We start from the raw sequence: 25515 nt of genomic DNA on the forward strand, positions 1-25515 counted from the left end.
CGTCCCCACCGCGCCGCGTTCACCGGCTCGGCGCAGCCCGCCGGCGCCCGGCGCCCAGCCAGCCTGAGTGCCTGGTTCCAATGCCTCGTGTATGTGGACGTGTAGTTATAGTAACTTGTGTTGGTGCACATGACTCAGGATGATGCTTGCTTGATCGCCTTTGCCGGCAGAATAGATCGATATATAATCAGTGGAACCAGCTAGTTTATTTAACTGTGAATTATGTTCATCAGACATGTGAAAGATTATACTCTATTATTATGATAACGGTACAAATTTTTCGTGATTCTTGTTTCCCACTTTGATCATCGAGTTTTTTTTGTTCATTATGGATGAACTTTTGGCCACGGTAGTTAAACAATTTTTTTAGAACAGCCGGGAACAAGGAGCCCACCTAAACTTTCCATTTCAAATTTCAAAAAACCCAGTTGCTGTACCACAGACTTTATAATGGAAATTCAGTATCTAACTTTAACCATTTGCAATACCGAAACATAACTTTTAATATGGCTTCGTGAATGAAATTTTACGTTAACTAGAAAAATGAAAACGGAAATAGAATCCTGGTCCCTGACCCGCCGAGGTCCACAGAAACGCCAAACCGGACCCACCTGTAAGCGCCCCGTGACCACCTCCCGCCCCGAGCTCCACCGCAATTCCCCGCGCTCCGCCGCCGCTCCTCGGCGCCACTCCGGTGGGCGCTGACATGTCACCCCGCACCTTCCCAGCTTCCCTCCCTACCCCAACCTCCGTTTCCCGCCACTTCTCCGCGCCATTTCTCCCCGCCCACCCGCCTCCTTCCCACTCCTACTAATCCCCTCCCGCGAGCAATTCCCCCCGCAAAACGCCAAAACCCTAAACCCGCGGAGAAGGGAGAAGCCATTCCCCCCGCCCCCTCCCCTTCCGCAATGGCGTCGCGCCGAGCCAGCAATGGCCGCTCGCCGCTCGTGCGGAAGCAGAGCCAGATCACCGCCTTCTTCTCCTCCTCCCCCACCCCCTCACCTTCCCCGTCCACGCCGAACGCCGGCGCGCCCAAGCCCTCGCCGTCGCCGCTGAACCCCAGCGCGGCGCGGAGGTCCACGCTCGCCGCGGCCTCCCCTTCCCCTCCCAAGCAGCCGATGCCGACGCCGCCGCCGGCGCAGGAAGAGAAGAGGGGGAAGAGGGATAAGAAGGAGCGGGATGCTGCCGCTCCGGTGGCTGTGGCTGCGTCGCCGGCGGCGGAGGTGGTGGGGAGGCGGCTGCGGGTGTACTGGCCGCTGGACGACGCGTGGTACGAGGGGAGGGTAGAGGCCTACGATGCGGCCTCAGGCAAGCACTGTGTGAAGTACGACGATGGCGACGAGGAGCAGGTCGACCTCGGGAAGGAGAGGTTCGAGTGGGCCGCCGCAGGTGAGGAGTCCACCCCGACGCCCGCGAGGAAGCTGCGGCGTCTTCGGCGGATGTCGGATACAGCGGTTGCAAAATCTCCGGCTGTGGCAGAGGATGAGGAGGATGGCGCAGGGGATTCCACTGAGCACGAGGATTGGAAGAAGGATACTCTCGCGGAGGATGATTTGGAGGAGGAGGTGGAACTGGATGACGAGGAGGAGGTTGTTGCGGTGAGTTCACGTAAGGGGAAGACGAGGAACTCCTTGCCGGTGTCAGGTTCAGCGCCATCGACATTGGGCTTTGGCTTGATATCTGCGTCGGGGTCAACAATTTCGAAGAAGAGGAAAAAGGTGGATGTGGGTTCATTGGATTGTGCTAAAAGGTTCAGCTTTGAAGCAGTTAATACCTCTGGAAAAGTTGACCCAGAAATGCGGATCAGCTGTGGCCAGAGTAAGCAGTGGAATCTCAACTGTTGATAATCTTTAGTTTGGCTGTTCTCTTTGTGATTTTGGTTGCTATTGTTGCAGAGGAGCAAACTACAGGGAATGCTAATACTGCTCTTACTGGGGAGGCAGCTGAGCGCTTTGCACAGCGTGATGTGGAAAAGTTTAAATTCCTTGGAGAGTGAGTGCTTTTTGATTGCTAGATGGATTTGCTTCTTCGCATTGTTAATTTATTATGCAAATGTGTAATTTCAGTATACATTATTCAAGTGCATTGAGTAGAAACTTTATTGCCTTGTCCTGTTTCTTTTTTATCCAAAGAAACATGCTTCTATTTCCTCTCATCCTCTCATAGAAAGCAAACAATTAGTATGATTGCCTTAATCTTTAGGTTCTATCAATCTTCTTAGTTGTAACAAAATATTCAACTGTAGAGGGCGCAAAGACGCAAAAGGCAGGCGCCCTGGAAGCCCGGGCTATGATCCAAGAACACTTTTATTGCCTTCCCAGTTCTTGAAGGGTTTGACAGGAGGACAGGTATAAAGTTCATGGTAATAATACACCTTGTTTTTTGTGGTGCTACATGTATTAATGCTAACTGATATTCTTGGTAATCAATAAATAGAGACAATGGTGGGAATTTAAATCACAACACATGGACAAGGTTCTGTTCTTCAAGGTACATTTATGTTTTTGCACTGGTTATTAGGCACTTAAACGAAGACTATCTCATTTAGTGATTATAACATGAATTTGAAATAGATGGGAAAATTCTACGAACTATTTGAGATGGATGCACATGTTGGGGCAAAGGACCTTGATCTTCAGTACATGAAGGCAAGAACATCTCCTTGAAAAAAAATGCTTATTGACTCTTCTGCTGTTACTCAGCAATCCAGCTCGCCTTTTATCCTATTACCCAAAACTCATGGTTTATTTGTATTCAATCATGTTATCATAGGGTGAACAACCTCACTGTGGATTCCCAGAGAAGAATTTATCAGTGAACTTGGAGAAACTAGCTAAGAAGGTCAGAACTTATTTATGTTACGTTCCTCATTTGATTTCACATATCTGCAATTTTAGTAATAACAATCACCACACCACAGGGTTATCGAGTTCTGGTTGTGGAGCAGACTGAAACACCTGAGCAACTTGAACTCCGGCGTAAGGCGATGGGTATAAAGGACAAGGTATGCTTAGATTTCATGGTGTCAATCAAAGTCATCTCTTGTGGTAAGGCAGGCAACATGCAAATGTGATCATCTAAAAGTTGTCTGCTGAATGTAGGTTGCAAACTTTAGCAACATTTTGTTCCTCTGGGTTTATTCCATTATATTATTTCAAAACTTCTTAGACGCGATTAACTTACAGTATTTGGCATGCTTTACTCTCTGAAGGTTGTGAGGCGTGAAATATGCGCAGTGGTCACAAAAGGAACACTGACAGAAGGAGAGAACCTACTGGCAAACCCAGATCCATTGTATCTCCTTTCTGTGACTGAAAGTCACCAACAAAGTTCAAAGAAGAGCGAAGACACTTGTACCATTGGTGTTTGCATAGTTGATGTTTCTACAAACAAATTTATTGTAGGACAGGTTGGTGCTTACAAGATCCTGGGCCCATTTCTATTTGTATCGAACTTTAGAATATTATTATCAAACTAGGCAAATTGCTCAAGAGGCAAATTTTGAACTGTAAAATTTTGATTTTACAGTTCCAAGACGATCCAGAGCGCCATGGGTTATGTTCAATTTTGTCCGAAATGAGGCCTGTGGAAATCATCAAGCCTGGTAAAATGCTGAGTCCAGAAACTGAGAAGGCACTAAAGAACAACACAAGGGAGCCTTTAATAAATGAGTTGCTTCCATCCGCAGAATTCTGGGATGCAGAAAAGACTATTCATGAGATAAAGCAGTACTACAGCTCAGCAGATAAACAAAACAATGTCAATGATGTACAGGACAGCATGGACTGTCTGCCCAACCTATTAAATGACTTAATTGGAGCAGGTGATAAAATATATGCACTTTCTGCTCTTGGAGGTTCCTTATTTTATTTAAGGCAAACCCTTCTGGATGAGAAAATACTTCTATGTGCTGAGTTTGAGCCCCTTGCATGCTCGGGGCTCATCAACAATATCCGAAAGCATATGATACTTGATGCAGCAGCACTGGAAAATCTAGAACTTTTAGAAAATATCAGAACTGGTGGCCTGTCAGGGTAATGCTTGCTTCAAATCCTTTGTTTTCTTTAGAAATCAAATTCTGGTGTCTAAGTACTAATACGCATCCTTCAGGACCCTGTATGCACAGTTGAACCATTGTGTTACTGGATTTGGGAAGAGGCTGCTTAAACGGTGGATTGCAAGGCCATTGTATGATCGCGGAGCAATACTAAGGCGTCAAAGCGCTATTGCTACTTTCAAGGTTTTATGGAGCTGCATTCCTTAAATTATGGGTGTCATCTTGCCTAGTAGGGCAGTATTCATAAATCCAAAAATTTAGGATGAAAATAACATCATAAACACCAAAATATCTCCATGTTCTTTTTGCTGTTTATAATGGGAAATTAAGTCATGGGAATTTTAGGAAATATCTCTACGCAATTACAATTATATCTTTTCCTTTGTATATAAATGATTCTACTTCAGAATGAGCACTGTTACACCTTTGGAAGTGAATAAAAGCACACTGCATTATTCTATCAATGTAGTCATAACTCATAACTGCTAATTGGCTTCTATCTTTTCTGCAAGTTTTTCTGATAATGTTTGAGATTATTTGGAAATGGTATTATCTTATACAGTCCAGTATGCCATGTTTTTTTAAAAAAAAATGAAACTTGGTTGTTGCTGTTTAAATCTCCTCTGGGAATCCACAGTGGGGTTGCTTAATGGCTTAAAGAACAATCGGGGACTATACTAAGTTATTCGCTTTATTCATTGTTGAGAGGTGAGGGGATTCCTCAATGGATTCTATAGTTATACTGTTTTGCATGTGCAGATTCCTCTTTATATATTGAACTGTGCCATACATTATGAATGGTCAAAGGAAAACTCCAGAAATTTCAAACTGATGTTTAACACTTACTGCTTTATGCTGATTGTACATCTGTTTGTACTGTACTGCAGCAAATAGCTTTATTCTTCACGTTTCCTCTGATTTTTTGCATCATCGTTTGAACTTTCTTCTTCTTTTCAGGGAGTTGGACATGACTATGCTGTTCAGTTTCGTAAGGATTTGTCTAGGCTACCTGACATGGAGCGCTTGCTTGCACGTCTTTTCTCTAGCTGGTAATTCAGTATATTTATGGTATATTAGTAGAGATTTGATGTGACCCACTGGTTGTCACGCCTTTTGGTTGCGGTCAACTTTTCTTTGTGTTTACCTTTAGAATACTGTGTTGCTTTTCTACCTTGGGGTTTTTGAAATCTTTTGGCTCTTTGTCTAACCTGAGTGACTCATGCTACACTTTCTCTGCAGTGACAAAAACAAGAGAAATTCATCAGTTGTTCTTTATGAAGACGCATCAAAGAGACTGCTTCAACAGTTCACCGCTGCTCTTCGTGGTTGCCAGCAGATGTTCCATGCATGTTCTTCTATTAGTACATTGATATGCACGGAGGAGTCTCAACTAAATGATTTGCTCTCACCAGGTATAATAACAGCTTTCTTCAATACTCTATAACATTAGTCCGTTTCTAAATGCAGTTCCTCATTACTTTTCTTGATGCACCCATATGTTCCTCCTGTTGTCTTCTTTTTTTCATTTTCCTTTTTTGTTTCATTTAGGTTACTATAATGGCACTTAAAGCATTAGGTAATCCTTGCAAGCGATAACTGTTTGCAGGCACAGGGCTACCGGATGTATCATCTATTTTAGACCGATTCAGAGATGCATTTGATTGGTCAGATGCAGACAGCAATGGTCGGGTCATTCCCCGTGAAGGTTGTGATCCTGAATATGACGCCACTTGCAATGCAATACAGGAGATCGGATCCAGTCTAAAAGAATACCTGAAGAAGCAACGGAAGCTTTTGCGATGTGCATCGGTAGTGCTACACCTTGCTTCTTTTTCAAGCTTTGCATCATTTAACAGTCTATTTGCCAATTGCTAATAATTAATAAACAACGGTTCAGGTTGATTATGTTAATGTTGGAAAAGATATGTACCTAATTGAAGTGCCTGAGAGCCTGGGAGGTTCTGTTCCTGGAAACTATGAGTTGCAGTCTACAAAAAAGGTAATCAGAACGTTTTTTCCCTCTTGTATTTAAATGTAAACAAGTAATAGCTATATATGTGAGTTGCCACTGTTGCATATATTTGGTTTGTGTAATATATACCTGATCCTTGTTTTACAAATAATGTGTACCTATTAGGCTATTACTACTCTGTAATTTAAATTGCATTTAAACTCCAATATGATATGATAATAGAGGTGTGTAGTCAATTGAACATTTGTCAAGTCTTGAGATCAAGGTGTTCACGATGCTTTCTGATAAACTTAAAGGGGTAAACACATACTTAGTTGCAAATTTTATTGTCCATTGCGCATAAACTAGGGGTACACACTGTGGTCATGCCTCAAAGGTTGGTCCTCTATCCATTTTTGGCTTTATTAGTTGGAGTTGGACAATTTGCTTGGGGTTAGTTCTGATGTTTGTGTTTCTTCCCGCAACTTATGTGGGAGAACCCTTTAGTAATGCTGACTAGACACAAGCCTTAAAACAAGCTCATTTAATTGACTCAGATTCTCAGAATAGACCGTTTATAGTCTATTGCTGAATTCCTTTGTTTCCTCTTCCTTTCATTAAATTACTGCGTATTTCTTTCACTTTACCTGAACACATATGGCAAATTTATTGGCAAGCTCATAGATGTTTCATCCAAATTGGGATCCATGTTAATCATTGAAGTCCTAAGACACTTAAATGTTCCATCCAGGGTTTCTATAGGTACTGGACGCCAGAACTGAAAGAACTAATATCAGAACTTTCGAAGGCTGAGGCAGAGAGAGAATCAATATTGAAAGGCATTCTTCAGAATTTGATTCAGCTATTTGTTGAGCATCACAGCGAGTGGAGGCAATTGGTTTCTGTTGTTGCTGGTAACCCTCCTTTGGACATTACTTCTTTTTTCTTGCACTGTAATCCATACCAATTTTAGTTTACCTTAGGTTAGCAATATTCCTAGTGTTCTATGATATTTCCTCCTCCTAATTGCTCTCTATTATTTACTGTACTCCAGGTCACTATGATATTTTGAAAAAGTACTGAGAATGTGTTTAGTGCTGTATTTTCTTACTGAATTCTAGCTGCAAGGTTGCTAGACCATTTTAAGTTCAGAGGGATTTATTGAAAACAGGTTACTAATTTTGTACATACCAACTGATTACCTGCCAAATATATGTTAACTTATTTTTCCTTCTTTGGAGAAGTGTGTTTTTGCGAAATACTATATGGAATCTTGATTGACAAGAGTAAACAAGTAACAGTGATGTTGGTTAATGACTAAATATTACACAGTTTGTCAGTTGATGCATTATTAGTAAAGAAATGTTATCATGCTAGCTATACTTCTAACAAAGATGCATAGGTGTGTTTGTCTGACTCACTGTGCTGGTAGATTTTTCTACTCTAAATGCTGCCTTTGATTTTACCATGCAGAGCTTGATGTCTTAATAAGTCTTTCTATTGCAAGTGATTATTTTGAGGGCGCAAGTTGCCGTCCAACTATCAAAGAATCAAATGGCCCAGATGATACTCCTACTTTCCACGCCAGAAATCTTGGACACCCCATTCTACGAAGTGATTCCTTAGGCAAGGGTTCTTTTGTACCGAATGATGTTAAGATAGGTGGGCCAGGGAATGCCAGCTTTATTGTTCTTACTGGTCCGAATATGGGTGGTAAATCAACTCTTTTGCGCCAAGTTTGTCTTACTATTATATTGGCTCAGGTAATCCACCATCTTTGTCTGTCAAGTGTCAACATTGCTTGTTCAGGACTCAGGAGGACTGACTTCATGCTGTTTGCCAGATTGGAGCAGATGTTCCTGCAGAAAACCTTGAACTTTCTCTTGTTGACCGTATCTTTGTTCGAATGGGAGCAAGGGATCATATTATGTCCGGCCAAAGTACATTCTTGGTGGAGCTCATGGAAACTGCCTCGGTGCTTGTAAGTTCTTCCTTCGAAAAATGGTGACGTGTATTAATTTGTTAACTTGTATGTTTTCTCACCGTTGTGTAACTTTTGCTTCAGTCATCAGCTACCAAGAATTCTCTCGTGGTTTTAGATGAGCTTGGGCGGGGTACATCGACTTCTGATGGACAAGCTATTGCGTAAGTTGAATTACAGATCATAACATTGATTTGCTGCGTACTCTTTATATCTTTTCATTCTCTTGTAGTCTCATTTATCTGTAATGCTCACCGATTCACTCTTTACTGTAACAGGGCCTCTGTTCTGGAATATCTAGTTCATCAGGTGCAGTGTCTAGGCTTGTTTTCTACACATTACCATAGGTTAGCTGTGGAACACAAGGATGCGAAGGTAAATGATACATACCTTCTCATTTTGTTCTTTTTGAATGCAACCATATCTAATGTTGTAACGTTCATATATGAATATTGCACAATGCACATTGCAGGTATCTCTATGTCATATGGCATGCGAGGTAGGCAAGGGAGAAGGAGGTCTGGAGGAAGTGACTTTCCTTTATAGATTAACTCCTGGTGCATGCCCCAAAAGCTATGGTGTAAACGTTGCTCGATTGGCAGGTTATTTTCAAGCTAATATGCTCATTTCTCAACATGTCTTTTGCTCAGAATTCAAATGCTCTTTTTCCTAAGGCCCTACTATGTTACCATATACAACCATGCTCATGTTGTCTTCACCCTTGATACTCAGGAATACCTGCTTCGGTGCTTCAGAGGGCTAACGAGAAGTCAAATGACTTTGAGGCCAATTACGGGAAGCGACACCGTATGATCAAAGATAAGCATGCCAGTGCACAGAGTGAGGATAAGTTTTCTGCCATCAGGGATTTATTCCGCATTGTGAATGCATGGCCTTGTCCTGATGGTCAGGCAGCGAGTATAAACATGCTCCGTGAAGTGCAGAAGCTTGCCAAGGTGCAGGCTGTGGAAGGTTAAGCGATTGTTGCATGACCTGTTTGCTTAATGGAGATCGCTCCGCTTCATTTTGCTACTTTGGTGGCTTCTCCTTTTTTTTGGATTGGTGTCATGCTGAGAGTGCCGTGTTGGATAGGTTTGGTAAAGCTCGCCCATTGCAGAATCGTCAAGGTTCAAGCCCACGTAAAGAATTGGGCCATGTCAACGTCCACGGATTGTGGCTCTCTGATTATCCTGCGAGAAAACCCTAGGATTGTTCGAGCTTGGTGGTGGTGTCATGGTGTGTCCAGTGCCGACCGGTTGTATGATTAGAGAGGATAGATGGCTCAAAATTTAATCTGAGCTGCGTAGAAACTAAGGAGATTGTATCTATGAGTAGAGATGGTTCCTAAAGATGTATAGGAAAACGGAAATCATGAACTACTCTTACAAGCCAATTCAGGCTTAGCTTCTTCCATGCCGTACTTTCTGAACTTTCTGGTTCTTGGGGTGGTGTTTGGATGGTGCGCATTTTGTTGAAAGTTTCGTATTTTGTAGAAACTTGAACAAGGATCAAACTTCCCAACAAGATACTCCCGATCTGTAAGCTATTCAATATGGCCCTTTGTTACTTTGAACACCTGGATATACAGAAATCTTGCAAAAGGAATGCCAGGAAAAGTACTAAACCGGAGATCAAACTGCCAAGGACATCTATTAGACTAGGTGAATCAAAGTACAATAAAAATCTGAAGGCATATAACTATATAAGTATCCATCCATGCCTTACCGGTCCTGGGTCCAAATCAAAGTGCCAAAGGGGCAAGCAGCCGGAACAAAAGCTGTGTGGAAGCGAAAAGGACACTGCATGGAAGCCAGCCTGCATTACCCCAGAATCCGATTCCCAGAACACAAATCGATCGAGCCCACACGGGATTGGAATGAACCAAGTGAGAAATGACTCGACCATAAAGAGGCTCAACTCACAAGTTGTAAGTAAAGCAAGAATCAAGCCACGCTTCGCACGCTAATCCCCTGCTTTTAACTGCCCTTAAGACCTTGACGCCCGCACACATCCCTTGCTCTCACTGGGGCCTCACACACTCTGAACCTCTCTCCGGTCAGGTCGAACCCGCCGTGCCGCCGTCGCCGCTGGGCTGAGAAGCGCTCCTCCTCCTCCATGGACTACAGGGTAAGCGACACCTTCATTTCTGTGGCTGTCAAGCCGAGCAGAGTGCCTTTTGAAACTTGGAAGCCGAAGGAGGTGACGTGCCTGTGAATTTTGCAGTACTGCATGACCCTCAGGATGAACATCGACTGCAACGGGTGCTACCAGAGGATCCGGAGGGCGCTCCTCCAGATCAGAGGTAAACACTCGGCCTTCCCTGGAATTTTGGTCTCGGAGAGTCCCTTCCCCACCTGAACGTTCCTGTGCAGAGCTGGACAGCCACCTGATCGACAAGAGGCTCGGCCGGGTGATGGTGTGCGGCGCCTTCAGCCCGCAGGACGTGGCCATCAAGATCAGGAAGCGGACCAACCGCCGCGTCGAGATCCTCGACGTCAGGGAGGCCGCGCCGGCGTCCCAAGACGGCGGCCCAGGCCCCATGCCCTGAAAGAGCGCCAGCTGAAGCCTGTGGAGCGAGACCTGCTGTTCTTCTCGCAGCACCAGAAGATGTTTGTGGCTGTCATATTTTACCTTCGTGTAACTTAGGAACCCTGCACCATTTTGTTCTGTAAGGCTTGTTGGCATAGCCAGAAAAGATTCAGCATTTCATTTCAGTCACAACTTAAGGTAGCCATACCAGTACTATTTCCATAACGGTTGGTGATGACCATTCTACAATTCCACCGTAGAGCAGGAGTTCAGAGACCATATGACCGAACAGATAGGCTACATGATCTTCCCTTTCAACCTTTGCTTTAACTTTTTGCTCAAAACAAGAAAGATTTGCTTTGCTTCAACTTCTGCTCAAAGCAAGAAAGATTTGCTTTACTGAATGTCTTGCCAATTAGTATTGTCCAAGCAAGCCACAAATAAGATACTGTGAGAAGAGAAGCCATCTTGCACTATTATTTATTAGTGTGTGTGTATTATTCAAGATTTCTTGAATCAGGATCAGCATCCAAGAAAAAGATATACCCAAATTGAAAACGAGCAGGTCATGATTTGGAAGTGTGTATAAACTTTCTATATGTGGAAACAAAATCAAGAAGTGACTCACTATTCTTCTTTAACGCCTTTACAAACTCTACATAGCATTATTATTTATTGGCATAGTCTCCCAATTGAAAATCAAAGAAATCATAGAATGACATACGGGACTTTCTTTACAATGTGAGGCTTTCAGGATCCTCAACAATCTTTGCAAATGTCTGCAGGAATGATGCCAAATCAGCACCATAGATAATCCTGTGATCAGCAGTAACATTCACCTGGAAATGTAAGGATTAACTTAGTTAAATTCATGAGCAGCATCACTGTAAGACAAATTGGTTGCTACTGTAGAACAAGATGGTGTGGTAGTTTTCCCCCTCTTAGCTTGGGTCAAAAAGCTTTTTGTCGTTTCGTGAAAAGATGGTGTGGCATTGTGGACAAATAATTATAGGTCTTGACTGGTAGTAGTTCCTATTATCAATATAAAATTTCATAACACGTAATTAGAAGTTATTAATGTGTATATTTAGAATGGAATCAGGAGTCAGCATGTCCTTATGGCAGCCAAAAAGAATTCATTAGTACTAAATAAGAGTGCCGGGCATTGTAATAGGGTTAGTCTACATTCAGGCACAGTCATGCAGATCTTTATCATACCTGCATATGTCCGATATTATGAACTATCACATAACAATGATATTGTGAAATAGCTTTCTCTTACTTTTGGAATGGGAATTAAGTTAGATGCTTAATGTCTGGCTATGGTATTGCCAAAATAAAATTTCTTGACACTTTACTGTTGGTTAGTTATGGTAGATATAATGAAATACGCTTCAATTACATGCATCAGGACACGCACGTCGACCTTCATAGTGCAAAAAAGGACAGAAGACTAAACAAGAGTCGATAAGCACACAAAATATGTAGATACGAGAACAAGCTAACCAGCATTTCATTCTTGATACTGAAGAAACCATCCTTATCAACCACCACAGTAGGTTTTGATGCTCCAACAGCCATGATAGCTCCCTGCACCAAGCCATTACATATAAATCAATCTTACATTTCATAAATACAGTTCCATCAGCATTTCATACTAACTACGTGGACACCAGGGAGAAAACCCACCTGACCAGCTGGAAGGATTGCATCGAATCTATCAACCCCAAACATACCCAAGTTGGACAGTGTAAACGTCCCTACACATCATCAGCTCTTTAGGTAAGCAAAGTTTTCAGGAACAACGAACAGTGACACGGCACTCAAAACATTCGATACCTGAGTTGTATTCATTTGGTTGTAGCTGCTTGGTGCGTGCCTTCTTGAGTAGCACTCTCCACTTTTGTGCAAGCAGATATATATCCAACTGCCATGTAAATTTTTATAGCTATTCAGTAGAAATCTACAATGCCCTCACATGATAAAATCCTACATTGCTTATCAGTAAACACAGCTATTTCAGGAAGCATGAACCTTATCAACATCCTCCAAAACAGGTGTAAGAAGGCCACCCTCGATCGCAACAGCCACTCCAATGTTGATATTACTGTTGTAGCTGAAGCTCTTTCCATCTCTGCAGCTAGCATTTACAACAGGGTGTTGGGTGAGAGCCATGGCTGCTGCCTTCACTAGCAGCACTGTCTTTGTGACCCCCTTCGACTTAACCTGTCCAACCCATTTCAATCCAACAATCACTAAAGACTAAACACATCAACAATTGAGCAGAGCTGTGAATCAAAGCTGTGTGTAAGATCGATAGAAATGCTACCTTTTCATATAGTGCATCGAGCTTATTAGTGATCATGGAGTATCCGACTCGGAACGTTGGCACTGACATGCTGTCCACCATGTTCCTGCTCACTGCCGCCTGCATTGTTGTGAACGGCACCACCTTGCCACCGGGCACTGGTGGCAGCACTGCACCCGGAGGCGCAGGGCGAACAGCGGCAGGGCGTGGGGGTGGAGGTGGAGCGACCTTTGGCTTCGGCTTGATGCCAGTAGCTGCCTCAACGTCCGCCGCCGTGACGCGGCCGTGTGGCCCGGTGCCGACAACCCCGGCGATGTCCACCCTGTGCTGCTTCGCGATCTTCTTGGCGTAAGGCGACGCCACGCCCTTTGTTGCTGGAGCCACCACTGGCGCTGGAGGAGGTGGCGGCGGGGCGGCGGCGGCATGGGGAGGAGGGGGTTCATGGCTCTGCCCCTGGGAGAGGGCCTGGGCGCGCGCCTGCGCTATCGCGACCTCCTCCTCGGACTCCGCGAGGAGGGCAATGGGGGCGCCAACGGGCGCGGTCCCGCCGGCCGGGACGAGGACGGCCGCGACGATCCCGTCGTGGAACGTCTCGACGTCCATGTCGGCCTTGTCGGACTCGACGACCACCACGGGGTCGCCCTTGGCGACGCGGTCCCCCTCGGCGGCAGTCCAGGAGACGATCTTCCCCTCCGTCATCGTAGAGCTCAGCGCCGGCATGAATATCTCCCGCACCTTCGCCCGCACCACGGCCATCCTCCGCCGCCGGCCTGGCGCCCCAGCAGCAGCAAGGCGCGCGCGCCCCGGGACGGCGTGGAGGGAGAGGGAGGGAGAAGCCAGTGACGCCATGGCCCGCGGGCGGGATTAGTCGCCGAAGAAACGAACCCCCTCTCAGGGCTCAGGAAACGCGGGGCGGCGGAATCCGGCGAGCGCGGTGGCGGCGGCGGCGCGAGGTGGGGAGACGAACCAGAGGCGTTAGGTGAGGGCGGTACCCGCTGCCATGTGGGACCTGGGTGCCCGTTCGGTGATTTCTCCGTGACGCTTGGCATTCCTGGCCGTCAGTGCGATCGCGATCCAAATCTTATTTTCGGCCGTCCGATCGACAATTAGCGGCGAAGATTCGTCTTGGGGGCCTACTGTATCCGTACCATTTGCCTAAGGGGGTCCTCGAACTATCCCGTAATAACATTTGGGTCCCGAGTCCCAGTACGATGAACTAACCGCCGGCGAGGTGAACATCGATATCCCCGCGTTGGCGCGTTGTGAAGCCGGAGTAGCAAGGTGGTAGGCAACCTCTCCGTCTCTTCACCACCACAGCATCACCGTTGCGTTGGCTAACTCTCCGGATCCTAAAACGACCCTAGTTCCTACGCAAATTGCACTGCCCTTTTTGGAGCGATTATTGGCGAATGCAGAGATCAGCAGGGGATCCGCGCGCGATAATGGGCTTCTTCCCCGACGAAGGTCAAGCTGTAGCATCCTCTCATCCGGTAATCATTGTTAATAGAGTGTTTGGGTTATATTCTGTATTTTCTGTTTTAAGCTGTGTGCATCCCGCTATGCCGAGGTCGGAAGCGTTTTAAAGCACTGTATCCACTCGATGTAATGTTCTTAAAATTAATAAAACTTCCATTATAAAAAAAATCCAGTAATCACTGTTGGGAGTGTACCATGCTCGAAGATCTTGTGCGTTTGATGTTTGATTTGGATTATCAGTGGAATAAATCTTTGATGCTGTTGTCTAAATACCCTGATTCGAGGACAAAGTATTTCATGGTGCTGCATTATTTCAAGCTTCTCGCATGCTTCGCAATATAATGCAAGTTGCGCACATTCTTCTGTACCGATCTTGTCTACAAATGGTGATACTATATAGAGTATCGAGACAATCTTTGGTTGATACGTCTGCATTTCAGTTCATTGGAATCTACTGCTGCATTGTTGTAACTAACTTTTATACACTTCTTAGTATAATGACGCGCAGCACGAGAACATATTTGAGAGAAAAAAATTTGATGTAGCCAAACTATATGTCTTTTACTTTTTATAGTGGCATGCCTCCGGCCTACGTCAATTTGGAAAGAGCTACCTTTTCGATTCTTACCTTATTTTAACTTGATTACTCGTTTTCTAATAAGTCATACATGTAGGTATGGACTTTAGCTACCTGAACGTGACCAGAGCATGTTACCTATGCTTCTGAACCTGTCAATTGATTCTGTTGAGGAACTATATGCCGTGCTCTCTAGCTCTAGACAGCAACTTTAACAACCTTTCTTCATGGATATTATCATACTTATAAGTTGGAGCATTTTGATGTCTCGAAATGATCTGATTTCAAATTAATTGTAACTGAAGTTAATCTTTGCTGGAGGAGGTTAAGAAAGAATTTGCTCTGGTTATCCTTCGAGAAAAACAAGTTAAATTAGCAATGCAACTATGGCTAGACTTTCTGTTGCAAATTTTCTTATTTTTTTTGTTTCTTTTCATGTTTCTTGAGACTCCTTTTGTAATACTTGCTCTTTTATTTTAATATATATAATCAGTAGGGATTTACCCCTCCTGTTTCAAAAAAAAATACTAACAACAGTTCAGGTTTGCATGAAAAATCAAATTATGCATATACTTGCGCGTGCATGTACCTTTTACCAGTCAGCAGTTAATGACCCATTGGGATTCAGTGAAAAAGCTTAGCCATTCATTGTCCCCCCCCCCCCCCCCCCCCCCTACTAAACAGAACACGGCTTCTTGAGACGAAAGGTCTCCCGGCATCATTTTGCAGTTACTGTCGGCTACTAAACAGAACACGGCTTCTTGAGACGAAAGGTCTCCCGGCATCATTTTGCAGTTACTGTCGGTCACCGTCAACGATGACCTCCTCGCACCTCGCACCTCGCAGCGATGAGCTCCTGGAGTCTTGGGTCTGGTGGCAAATGGCAACGGCATGGCAAGGGCAGGCACCTGGCAGGCTGGCACCCATCATGATCAAATGGCAAAGAAGCCTTTGGATACTTCCCCGGGCATATGAGGCAACGAGTGGCTAGCAACGAACAACGCATCCACGTGCGAGACGACGACCTCCGATTCTCCGATCCAGCTGAAGTCAGAGTCTTGCCTAGCGATGACTTGTCTATTTTCTTTCCCAGAAAAAAAAAGTGTGCGTGTCCCTCTACGTGACTTGCTTGACAGCTCAGCTTTTACGTGACTTGCTTGGCGCCCTGCTAAAGCTGAGCTGTCTGAGAGGGACGCCTGCCTGTTGTGATTTTGTTGGGTGTGCGATTTAGATGGACTAAGGGCTAGAAACCTCCGTGTGTGCGTAAAAGAGATTTAAAATGGAGACTAGGGATTTTTTTAAAGGTTAGGGACTCGGTCATAACAGTCAGGGATCTCGTTATAATAGTTTAGGGATCTTGTTGTAATATTCAACCCCACCTATGAAAAAAGTATAAATAGCCTCCTCCATCTCCCTATAAATAGAATCAAGGGGTGGGAGGATTGGATTTTTGGCTATTTGCTCACTTAGTTCACTCATTCATTTAGCTTGCTCTCCCTTTCCTTCTCCCTACAACCTGTTTGGGATTCCAAATCCCAACAGATTTGAACAGAGATGTTTTGTGCGTTTCGTGTACCGGCAGACTTGGCTCCATGAGAATGCAGTATCGGTCCAGATTTTCGTTGCGTCTTCGCGATTCAGAAGATGCAGGTTGGCGAGCCACCGCCAATCTGCTTCGAGCTACGAAATGCGACTACGAGCATGGCAGATTATTGAATCCAGAATCTAGAATCCGGAGTGGCTTTAAACAGGTCAGATTTTGGTGCAGATTTCAGAAGCTATTTTTTCTAGATTCTATGAATCCTAGAATCTGCTAAAGGCTTAATTCCACCAGCTTCTGCCCATGGCAATTACTATTTTACCCCTCATCTGATATTGAGCACGAAATGATGGCAAGAGCAAAAAAAGTCATGTACGTAACAAACAGGCAATAGCCATAAAATCAGACTCCATCCAAATTTTGCCCAAATTCCAGATATTGGAAATCCATCAAAAATTCAGATTCCATAATGGGATCCAAACGGTGTCTAAGGCGGTGTTGGATTCTAGGACTAAATATGAGATAATTATAAAATTAATTACACAGATGGAAGCTAAACGGTGAGACGAATCTATTAAGCCTAATTAATCCATCATTAGCAAATGGTTACTGCAGCAGCATATTGTCACATCATGGACTAATTAGGTTTAATAGATTCGTCTCGTCGTTTAGCCTTATCTGTGCAATGAATTTTTTTAAATAATCTATGTTTAATACTCCTAATTAGTATTTAAACATTCGATAGGACGGGAGAAAGTTTAGAAAGGCCCCTAAATTTCGACTCAGCCTCTGAATCTATATGTACGATCGTATACAGAACGACTGCTGTACGGTTCGTGACTACAGTCTCCCTCGGTCCCTCCAGTGGGAACGGAGCAGGGGAAAGGTACAGTGGGCCAGGCCAACCGTGACGACTCCACACCCGGCTGCCAGGCCTTGCGCTCCGACTGCATCACCACCAGAAGCAGCAGTCCCGGCCGGGACGACGTCGCGCCGTTTCCCCGCGGTTTCCCAGTGCCCCCACGAGCCGAGTCGCGGGCGAGGCCGGACCCGGACCTGCTGACCTGCACCGCACGTCTCGCACGCCTATGTCCGTCCGTCCGCGCCACCGCGCGCCGCGCCCACGGACGGCACGGACCCACGCGGGCGGTCTCTGTCTCTCTCCCCCGTCCAGGTGGAACCCACACGCGAGCGAACCGGCGGGCGGAGGCGGATCCCCGGCGTTCGTCAACGCGCAGTCGCCTGGACTACCTCCTCCCGCGACAGCGACGCCTCTGAACAGTTGTTGCTTGACCCTCCTCCCTCCCGGCCGCGGCCGCGCTCATCGTCATCGACATCGTGTCCCCGAGAGCGCCAAACCCCGACGCAAAATCCACCCCACCCCCAAACCCGGCAACCCCCATGGGCCGCCTGCCGAGAACTAGCTAGCGCACGCGCTCGCCTCCTCTCCCACTCCCTCCCCAAATCCATCTCCAACCCCGTCCCCCCTCACCGCGCCACAAAATCCACCACCCGCACGCGTCGTACAGCCTACCCACGCCACACCCACCCCGGCGGCTTCCTCAACACCGCGGGCCGAAGCGGCCCTCCTCTCGCGCTCTCTCCCCTCTCCCCGCGCGCGCCCGCTCGAGCGGGGCAGCAGCACCCCACCTCCCCTGCCCGCGGCGTCGTCCAGCCCATCACCTGGGCGCTGGCCGACGAGGCCGGCGGCGGCGGCGGCATGAAGCCGCGGGAGCTCCTGGAGCGCCTGGCGCGGCCCTTCTCCTCCCGGCGCTCGTCCTCCGAGTCGCGCCGCGAGCGGGAGGAGGAGGCGGACCTGGAGGCGATCGCGGCGCGGGAGCAGCGCGGATTCAGGTACGAGGCCCTGGCGGCGGCGACGCGGGGCTTCTCAGAGAAGCAGCGGCTGGGGCAGGGCGGGTTCGGCCCCGTGTACCGGGGCCGCCTCGAGGACGGCCGCGACGTCGCCGTCAAGTGCCTCGGCGCCGGGTCGCGGCAGGGCGCGCGGGAGTTCCGGAACGAGGCCACGCTACTGTCGCGGGTGCAGCACCGGAACGTCGTCAACCTCATCGGCTACTGCGCGCGCGGCGCCGAGGACAAGCTGCTCGTCTACGAGTACGTGCCCAACGAGAGCCTCGACAAGATCCTCTTCGCCCCCGCCTCCGGCCACTGTGAGTGCTCCCCATTCCGCTCCGTTGATTGCTCCCTGAATTTGCTTTTCTGATTTCCCACCATTAGTTATCTAGTACTAATTCGCGCGATCGAGCAAGTGATCTCCGTTTTCGTACAATCAGACGCCGAGATAATTAGAGAGGAAATTGTTTGACCGCATCAGAGATCGGCTGCTGCAATCCGTGTGCTTCATTGAAACAGAGGTGGCCGATGCGCGGTTGGTGGGGATATTTCCTCGCAGGGCATTGATGTGCCAGGAAAAAGTCGCTGTACTGTTCCCTACCGCTCATGCTGGCTTGGTTGATTTGTTGTACGCGCGAGTGACCCATTCATCGCTTGCTTGCGTTGCGTGAATGGGAGGCCAGGCTGCCGAAATGACTGTCATTCACCGAGAAGCACAAATTACAGTAGCAAAATAAGGGCGCGTGCATTCGTTCGTACTGGCGATTGAGGTCAGGAGCCATCAATAAACTACTTCCTCCGTTCCAAATTATATGTCGTTTTGGCTTTTATAGATATATAGATATTATTATGCATCTAGACATAGGGTATATCTAAGTGCATAACAAAGTTTATGAATCTAATAAAGTCAAAACGACCTATAATTTGGGACGGAGGGAGTAGCAAATAAAAACATTTTCCTGGGTAGTTCAAATTTCAAACTTGAGAGATTTAAGGATTGTTTGATCCGATGATTGCGTCCTAGTATTATTAGAAGAATGCATGGCTGCTTCCGTCTTGACTGCATCGAGCCAGTCGTTAAGGTAAGGACGTAAGGTAGGTAGCAATGTGTCTGTCGATGGATTCTATGAGTGTCAGACCGTCGGCTGCGCACCTGTGCCCAACTTTATACACTTTGAGAAATACGTACTATATTCATCTCGCGCTAGTCTATCCGTAGGCGTAGAGCACCTGGATTTTGGTGCTCCACGTTTTCGGATCTGGAAGCATCTGTACACACGATCAGAATTAGTTTGGCCCATTTGCCATGTTCGGTGCAGTGCAGAGATCTTTGCTCCTTGTGTTTCTTTGAGTGGGTGCCTGAATTCTGAAAGTCCAATGCTGATGCTGTTGCACAACGCGTTGTCATTGCTCCGCTTTTGGAAGCACGACTGAACGACAACGGTGCTGTCCTCAGTGCATGATCACAGATCTGTAAGGGTCAATCGGTCATCACTAACCAGCAGCAACCGCATTCATGGTCCACAGACATCGGTCGGAACTTGTGCTCTGATCGTGCAGGGCGGCCGGAACAGGGTCCGCCGGTCCGGCATAACAGTCTTCACTTTGCAACGCCTGGTCAGCAGTATAGTTGATCAGTAGTCTTTTGGCCTAGCCATCGACAGGTTGGTTGTTGCGACCAGTGTTACAGGACCGGTTGGCTTCCGATAAGCAACCCTTGTCATCATCTTGCTGATTCTTCTCTCACTTTATCCGTCCACATTTTTCTCTGACTAACCTCCCCAAGCTGTTCACAATCAGAATGTTCTTTGCCTCTCTGCTGGCATTGTGAAACGTGAACCCTTCCTCTTTTCTCTTCGTGCTTTCTCCTTTCCTAGAAGGCACACTGCTAGAGTGATTGGATCATCCACGCGCCCCGCAGCAGTGGCTGCCGCAACCCGGCGGCTGCTGATGTCACGTACGAACGGTTGCTAAAGGCTAAAGCGATTTTGTTTAGCGAGTCGCTGGTCAAAGTTCGTATGTAGATTTGTGTTTAGGGGCATAAGATTCATCGCTGGGAGAGGGCAGTGGGGTCCTGGGAGAAACTTGATCCCATCTTGTCCCCAGGTAGAACTGCTTTTGTAATATATATATTAAAGAGACAATATATTATCAAATGCTGCTAGTCAAAGTTTAAACAATGTCTGACTGATATTCGTAATTAGCGCAAGTAGCCAATACAGTGCTTTTGTCTGCCCCTCACGAACCACTAATTCCGCAGCACTAGTTTCTGTGCCAAGAAAATTCTTTAGAGTGGACTGCGACATCGCAATCTAAGGGACCATTTGATTCATTGCCTAACATTCGTACCAGACTTGCCAAAGTGCTGCGAGAAAAATTGAAGCCGGCGGCGATCGACAAGCAAAATTACCTAGGAGGCATTCGTATTGAGGCCAGGAGCTATCCTTGAAACAACGATTAAAGCACATTTCACTAGCTCGGGGAGCCAGATTGTTTGGTCCGATAATTGTGTCGTAAGGTAGCAGCAATCTGTTGTCAAACTTTAGTGAACAGAGCCGTTTGCTCTCGTCATGATACAGAGTATCGGCAACCACGAGCAAATCCATGTGCCCGCGCTAGTCAAACAATGCATACGGATGCTGTTGCTAGTCCAGTGCTCCAGAGTTTCGGACCGTTCGGTCCGATGATGGATGTGTGTGTCGTACGAGGCGATGAGGTCTGGCACCTGTTGGCTGATCTATTCTATGCTCTACCTCTACTGTACTCCAGTCCCAGCTAGCTGCAACCCGGACGGCTGGACAGACTGTCGTTCATCGAGAAACACAGACTACAGTAGGGCCGTGTATTCCTACTGGCCTTAGGAACGATCCATAAAATAGGCAAATGAGGCACTTTTTTCTAGTTCAAACCTCAAACTCGAGTGATTCAAACTGTTCTTTCTGATGATTGCGTAGTAGAATGCATGGCTGCATCCGTCTTGAATGTAATAAACCAACCAATGTGGTAAGTTTGTTGTTGTTGTTGTTGGGAAAGATTACAAATCTGTTGCTCGATGGATCCACTGTTTGTCCATTGTTCTCCTTTGCGTGCGGGTGTCTGAACTGAACGTCCACTGGCCACTGCTATTGTACTGTAGGGGGTGTTTGGATACACCCCAAGCTTAGCACCTGTCACATCGGATGTTTTGATACTAATTAGGAGTATTAAATATAGACTAATTATAAAATTAATTACACAGATGGAGTATAATTCATGAGACGAATCTATTAAGCCTAATTAGTTCATGATTTGATAATGTGGTGCTACAGTAACCATTTGCTAATGATGGATTAATTAGGCTTAATAGATTCGTCTCGCGAATTAGATAGGGTTCTGCTTTTAATTTTATAATTAGCTCATATTTAGTTTTTCTAATTAGCATCGAACATCCGATGTGACACTGCTAAAGTTTAGCACATAGTATCCAAACACCGTTTATCATTGCTAGTTTGCTACCCCTTTGGGGAGGCATGACAAACGGCGACAGTCCTCCTCGTGCATGCTTGCATCACAGATCTCCAAGGGTCAATGGGCCATTACTAACTAACAACCCAGCTGCTATCATGCACAGGTCCAGCAGACTAGCCCTCTCTTTGCAACGTAGGGGCGGAGCTTAGTGCAATCCAAAGGGGGCCATGGCCACCCCTTCCTTGTAAAAATCTCCACTATATGAATAGTAAATCAGCTAGTGTTCATTGATTTTTAGAGCAAAGTAACATGGCTGGCCTCCCCTGATTACTTGCTCAAGCTCCGCCACTGTTGCAACGCCTGGTCAACTGTACAAGTATACAAACCTTTGACGGGGTCACGAAGCATGCTGGCTGTTGCTACTTGCTACTAGAGTACTAGCAGTACAGTACAAGTTGGCTTCCGATAAGCAATCCTTGTCATCTTATGATTCTTTCCTTTCGACTCGTGCTTTTCCATTTTTTTTTTCTAGAAGGTTAACGTTAATTAAAAAATCCTCCAACGTTCTGCTGCTTGCGTGTTTGCATCATCGGACGGACCGAACGGAGGAGCCCCGTCCCGGAGCAGAGGCAGTGGCTGCCCTGCACTGACTTACAGCATACCATGGCTGACGCGATCATGATGTCATGCACACGCTGACACGCACCGTTTGTCTACACGTACTGTCGCTACGCTACATGGTGAAGCCATTTTATAGCACCGTTTATAGCAGTGGGACGATTAGTTTTCGTACCAAGAGAATCATTCCTCAAGGGAGTGGGCTGCATGCGGACGTCGCGATCTCAACTTCGAAAAGGATTCGCCTAATCTTGGACTAGTTGTACTAACACAAAAAAGGCCAACTTTCTGCCAGCGTTCTGTTGACCGCCTTGTTTAGTGTCCCAATTTGGAAGTACCAAAGTCATAAATGCGTAACTGTAGCATTTCGTTTGTATTTGTGAATTATTGTTCAAACATTGACTAATTAGGCTCAAAAGATTTGTCTCGCAAAGTACAACAAAACTGTGCAATTAGTTTTTGATTTCGTCTACATTTAGTACTCCATGCATGTACCGCAAGTTTGATGTGATGGAGAATCTTCTTTTTTTATAGTGCCAAAGTTGGTAGTTTGGGGGGAACTAAACAAGGCTCAAAGTGTTAATCAACTTTGCTACTCCCTCCGTCCTAAATTACTATTCGTTTTGATTTTTCTTGATACATCATTTTTGCTATGTATCTAGACATTTATATATCTAGGTGCATATCAAAAGGAGTGTCTAGAAAAATAGTAATTTAGGATAGAGGGAGTACATTAGATTACTTTGACCTGGTCAAACCCGCTTGTGCAATCTCTTTGTGCTGGTCAAAATCGAATTAGTCCTTCCGGGCATTACAATAATCTGCACAGCGCCATCGCACGACCTAAGACTTCTGGTGCTCTTGCTTTGGTTCCACAAGCACTGTGGGTGCACACAGGGTCACTGGATTATGTGGGACTCCGTTGGACATGATCGTGCTTTGGATCGATTACCCCATGCGTAGCGTGCTTGACCCGTAGCCGTGTGTACGCGCTTCCTGTTTTTCTTTCCCTTTCCTTGAGCTGGTCGATCCAGGACCACGAGACGACGTCAGACACGTCGCTGTCTGACCCGTTGCGCCGTCGTCATGGCGGACCGAGAAAGTACCGGGGAAATTAGAGTAGTGACGATGTGGGTGTTTGGATCATATCGAATATTTAGATACTAACTAGAAGTATTAAATATGGATATTTACAAAACTCATTACACAGATGGAGGCTAAACAGCGAGATGAATCTATTAAACCTAATTAGTCCATGATTTGACAATGTGCTACTACAAGTAATCATTTGCTAATGATGAATTAATTAGGTTTAATAGATTCGTCTCGCCGTTTAGCCTCTATTATATGATTAGTTTTATAATTAACTTATATTTAATCCTTCTAACTAGCTTTAGAATATTTGATGTGACACAAACTAAACTCTCGCTCGAGATCCAAACCGTTTCGGTGCGAGTCAGGGCCTCAGAGAAGACGGAAGCTAAAGCACTGTTTTTCCTTTTTGCCCCCTTTTTTTTTTCACATTGGACACGTGCTTTCTCTGTGGATCCGCCTGCTCTTTGGCCGACCTCTCTTGTCCTGTTTATCGATTTCGCAGTACGTGTCAACGTTGTTTTGGTGGTTGTTGAGAGGAGCACGGAGCATTTGATTTCTTTGTCTGGGTTTCGTTGGGACGTATTGAATTGAATTTCAACATGGAACGAAAAGGCTAGCTGGACGGCCGAGCCATGGCCGAGCACGCCATTTCTAGATTCGCATAGAGCGTACTCTCTGCTCCTGTGAAACATATCCTCCTTTTGCGTTTGATTTCTGTCACAAGCTCACTGCGAAGATTTCATGTTTCATTCTTGCATTCGTTCCACTGTCTGCATGTGGCTCTGACACCGTGTGGTTTTCCCTCTCGTGCGATGCCCAGCCAGCAGCAACAGTCACCGGTCGCGGCGCGCGGAGCTGACCTGGGCGCGGCGGCACGAGGTGGTGGTGGGCGTGGCGCGTGGCCTGCTGTACCTCCACGAGGACGCGCACACGCCCATCATCCACCGCGACATCAAGGCCAGCAACATCCTCCTGGACGACCGGTGGGTGCCCAAGATCGCGGACTTCGGCATGGCCCGCCTCTTCCCGGAGGCCGGCGACGGCCGCTCCCGCGTCCACACCCGCGTCGCCGGCACCAACGGCTACATGGCGCCCGAGTACCTCATGCACGGCGACCTCTCCACCAAGGCCGACGTCTTCAGCTTCGGCGTCGTCGTCCTCGAGATCGTCTCCGGCCGCAAGAACTCCTCCTTCGTCCCGCCCCCCGACTCCGACTCCGACAGCCTCCTCGAATACGTACGTATGTGTGCAACGGAATGCCAGCACATTCGTGTGCCTTTTGCTCTTTTCCTGATTCCTCACATGCATCCGTTGCTCTGTGCGTCGCAGGCGTGGAGGCTGTACAAGAAGGGCCGGAGCCTGGAGCTGCTCGACCCCGCCGTCAAGTCGGCAGCGGTGCCGGAGCAGGTGGAGCTGTGCGTGCGCATTGGGCTGCTGTGCGTGCAGGCCGACCCGCGGCTGCGGCCGGACATGAAGCGCGTGGTGATCATCCTGTCCAAGAAGCAGAGCACGCTCGAGGAGCCGACGCGCCCAGGGGTGCCCGGGTCGCGGTACCGGCGGAGGCCCCACGGCCTGCGCGGCTCGCACTACTCCGCCGGGTCGTCGTCGGGGACCAGCTCGCCGTCCACGTCCGCGACATCGCACGCATCGGCATCCGCGTCGAACGCGATGACGACGTCGAGCACGCACACCTTGAGGAGCCATGGCGGTCTGCCGTCGCACCGAGAGGAGCAGGAGTAGCAGAGGCAGCAGGGCGAGTCCAACTGTACATTTGTCAATTCTTACCTTCTCTTCCCCCCTCCATTTGTTCGTGCTGACATTGTAGCTAGATCAGATCAGGTATAGATGGCATGATTATTTTGCTAGCGGATAGGATCTAGTGATTGGATTTCATTAGCATGCTGGTTGATATGGAGCAATGAACTATTGATCGATCCATCCGTGGTGGATTCAGGAATTGTGCATAGAAAAACGAGAGCGATAAAAATTCCGTGCTTGTTCACTCGAAATTTCTGTATCATTCAGTCGAAATAACGATGCCATCTTCCTCACCTGTATAAATCCTCGCCTACTCGAGTAGTCTAG

At 46.8% G+C, this 25515-nt stretch overlaps 4 protein-coding genes across 6 annotated transcripts; 3 read left to right on the forward strand and 1 right to left on the reverse strand.

Moving 5' to 3' along the window:
• The first annotated feature begins 626 nt into the window (after positions 1-626).
• On the forward strand, positions 627-9418 carry LOC117842525 (DNA mismatch repair protein MSH6). Its single transcript, XM_034722999.2, has 21 exons — positions 627-1818; positions 1896-1992; positions 2246-2348; positions 2437-2490; positions 2574-2648; positions 2773-2841; positions 2921-3004; positions 3212-3409; positions 3529-4034; positions 4111-4240; positions 5015-5106; positions 5297-5469; positions 5664-5866; positions 5955-6056; positions 6760-6922; positions 7482-7771; positions 7852-7989; positions 8074-8153; positions 8268-8364; positions 8462-8591; positions 8722-9418. Exons 1-21 carry the CDS (start codon positions 909-911, stop codon positions 8964-8966), a joined length of 3939 nt encoding a protein of 1312 aa, XP_034578890.1. The 5' UTR covers positions 627-908; the 3' UTR covers positions 8967-9418.
• Positions 9419-9641: 223 nt separating this feature from the next.
• Positions 9642-13842, reverse strand: LOC117842526 (dihydrolipoyllysine-residue acetyltransferase component 4 of pyruvate dehydrogenase complex, chloroplastic). Of its 2 annotated transcripts, XR_004637527.2 has the most exons (8): positions 12848-13842; positions 12553-12744; positions 12358-12445; positions 12208-12278; positions 12025-12108; positions 11243-11357; positions 10727-10889; positions 9642-10640 (listed from the first exon to the last, which is right to left on the reverse strand). XR_004637527.2 is itself a non-coding variant. In XM_034723001.2 (7 exons), exons 1-6 carry the CDS (start codon positions 13673-13675, stop codon positions 11253-11255), a joined length of 1368 nt encoding a protein of 455 aa, XP_034578892.1. In that variant the 5' UTR covers positions 13676-13842; the 3' UTR covers positions 9642-10889; positions 11243-11252. The 2 variants fall into 2 exon arrangements, 1 of the variants encoding a protein (XP_034578892.1); XM_034723001.2 differs by having other exon boundaries at positions 9642-10889.
• On the forward strand, positions 9975-10886 carry LOC117842527 (heavy metal-associated isoprenylated plant protein 9). Its single transcript, XM_034723002.2, has 3 exons — positions 9975-10116; positions 10213-10291; positions 10362-10886. The coding sequence occupies exons 1-3, from the start codon at positions 10105-10107 to the stop codon at positions 10535-10537; spliced, it is 267 nt and encodes an 88-aa protein (XP_034578893.1). The 5' UTR covers positions 9975-10104; the 3' UTR covers positions 10538-10886.
• Positions 13843-17697: 3855 nt separating the features above from the next.
• On the forward strand, positions 17698-25439 carry LOC117845809 (cysteine-rich receptor-like protein kinase 43). 2 transcript variants are annotated; one of them, XM_034726896.2, is made up of 3 exons: positions 17698-18587; positions 24251-24670; positions 24760-25439. In XM_034726896.2, the coding sequence occupies exons 1-3, from the start codon at positions 18140-18142 to the stop codon at positions 25245-25247; spliced, it is 1356 nt and encodes a 451-aa protein (XP_034582787.1). In that variant the 5' UTR covers positions 17698-18139; the 3' UTR covers positions 25248-25439. The 2 variants fall into 2 exon arrangements, with proteins under 2 accessions (XP_034582787.1, XP_034582788.1); XM_034726897.2 differs by having other exon boundaries at positions 17700-18587; positions 24251-24666.
• Positions 25440-25515: the final 76 nt, after the last annotated feature.

This window comes from Setaria viridis, chromosome 2, assembly GCF_005286985.2.
Source record: "Setaria viridis chromosome 2, Setaria_viridis_v4.0, whole genome shotgun sequence".
Lineage (NCBI taxonomy): Eukaryota > Viridiplantae > Streptophyta > Magnoliopsida > Poales > Poaceae > Setaria > Setaria viridis.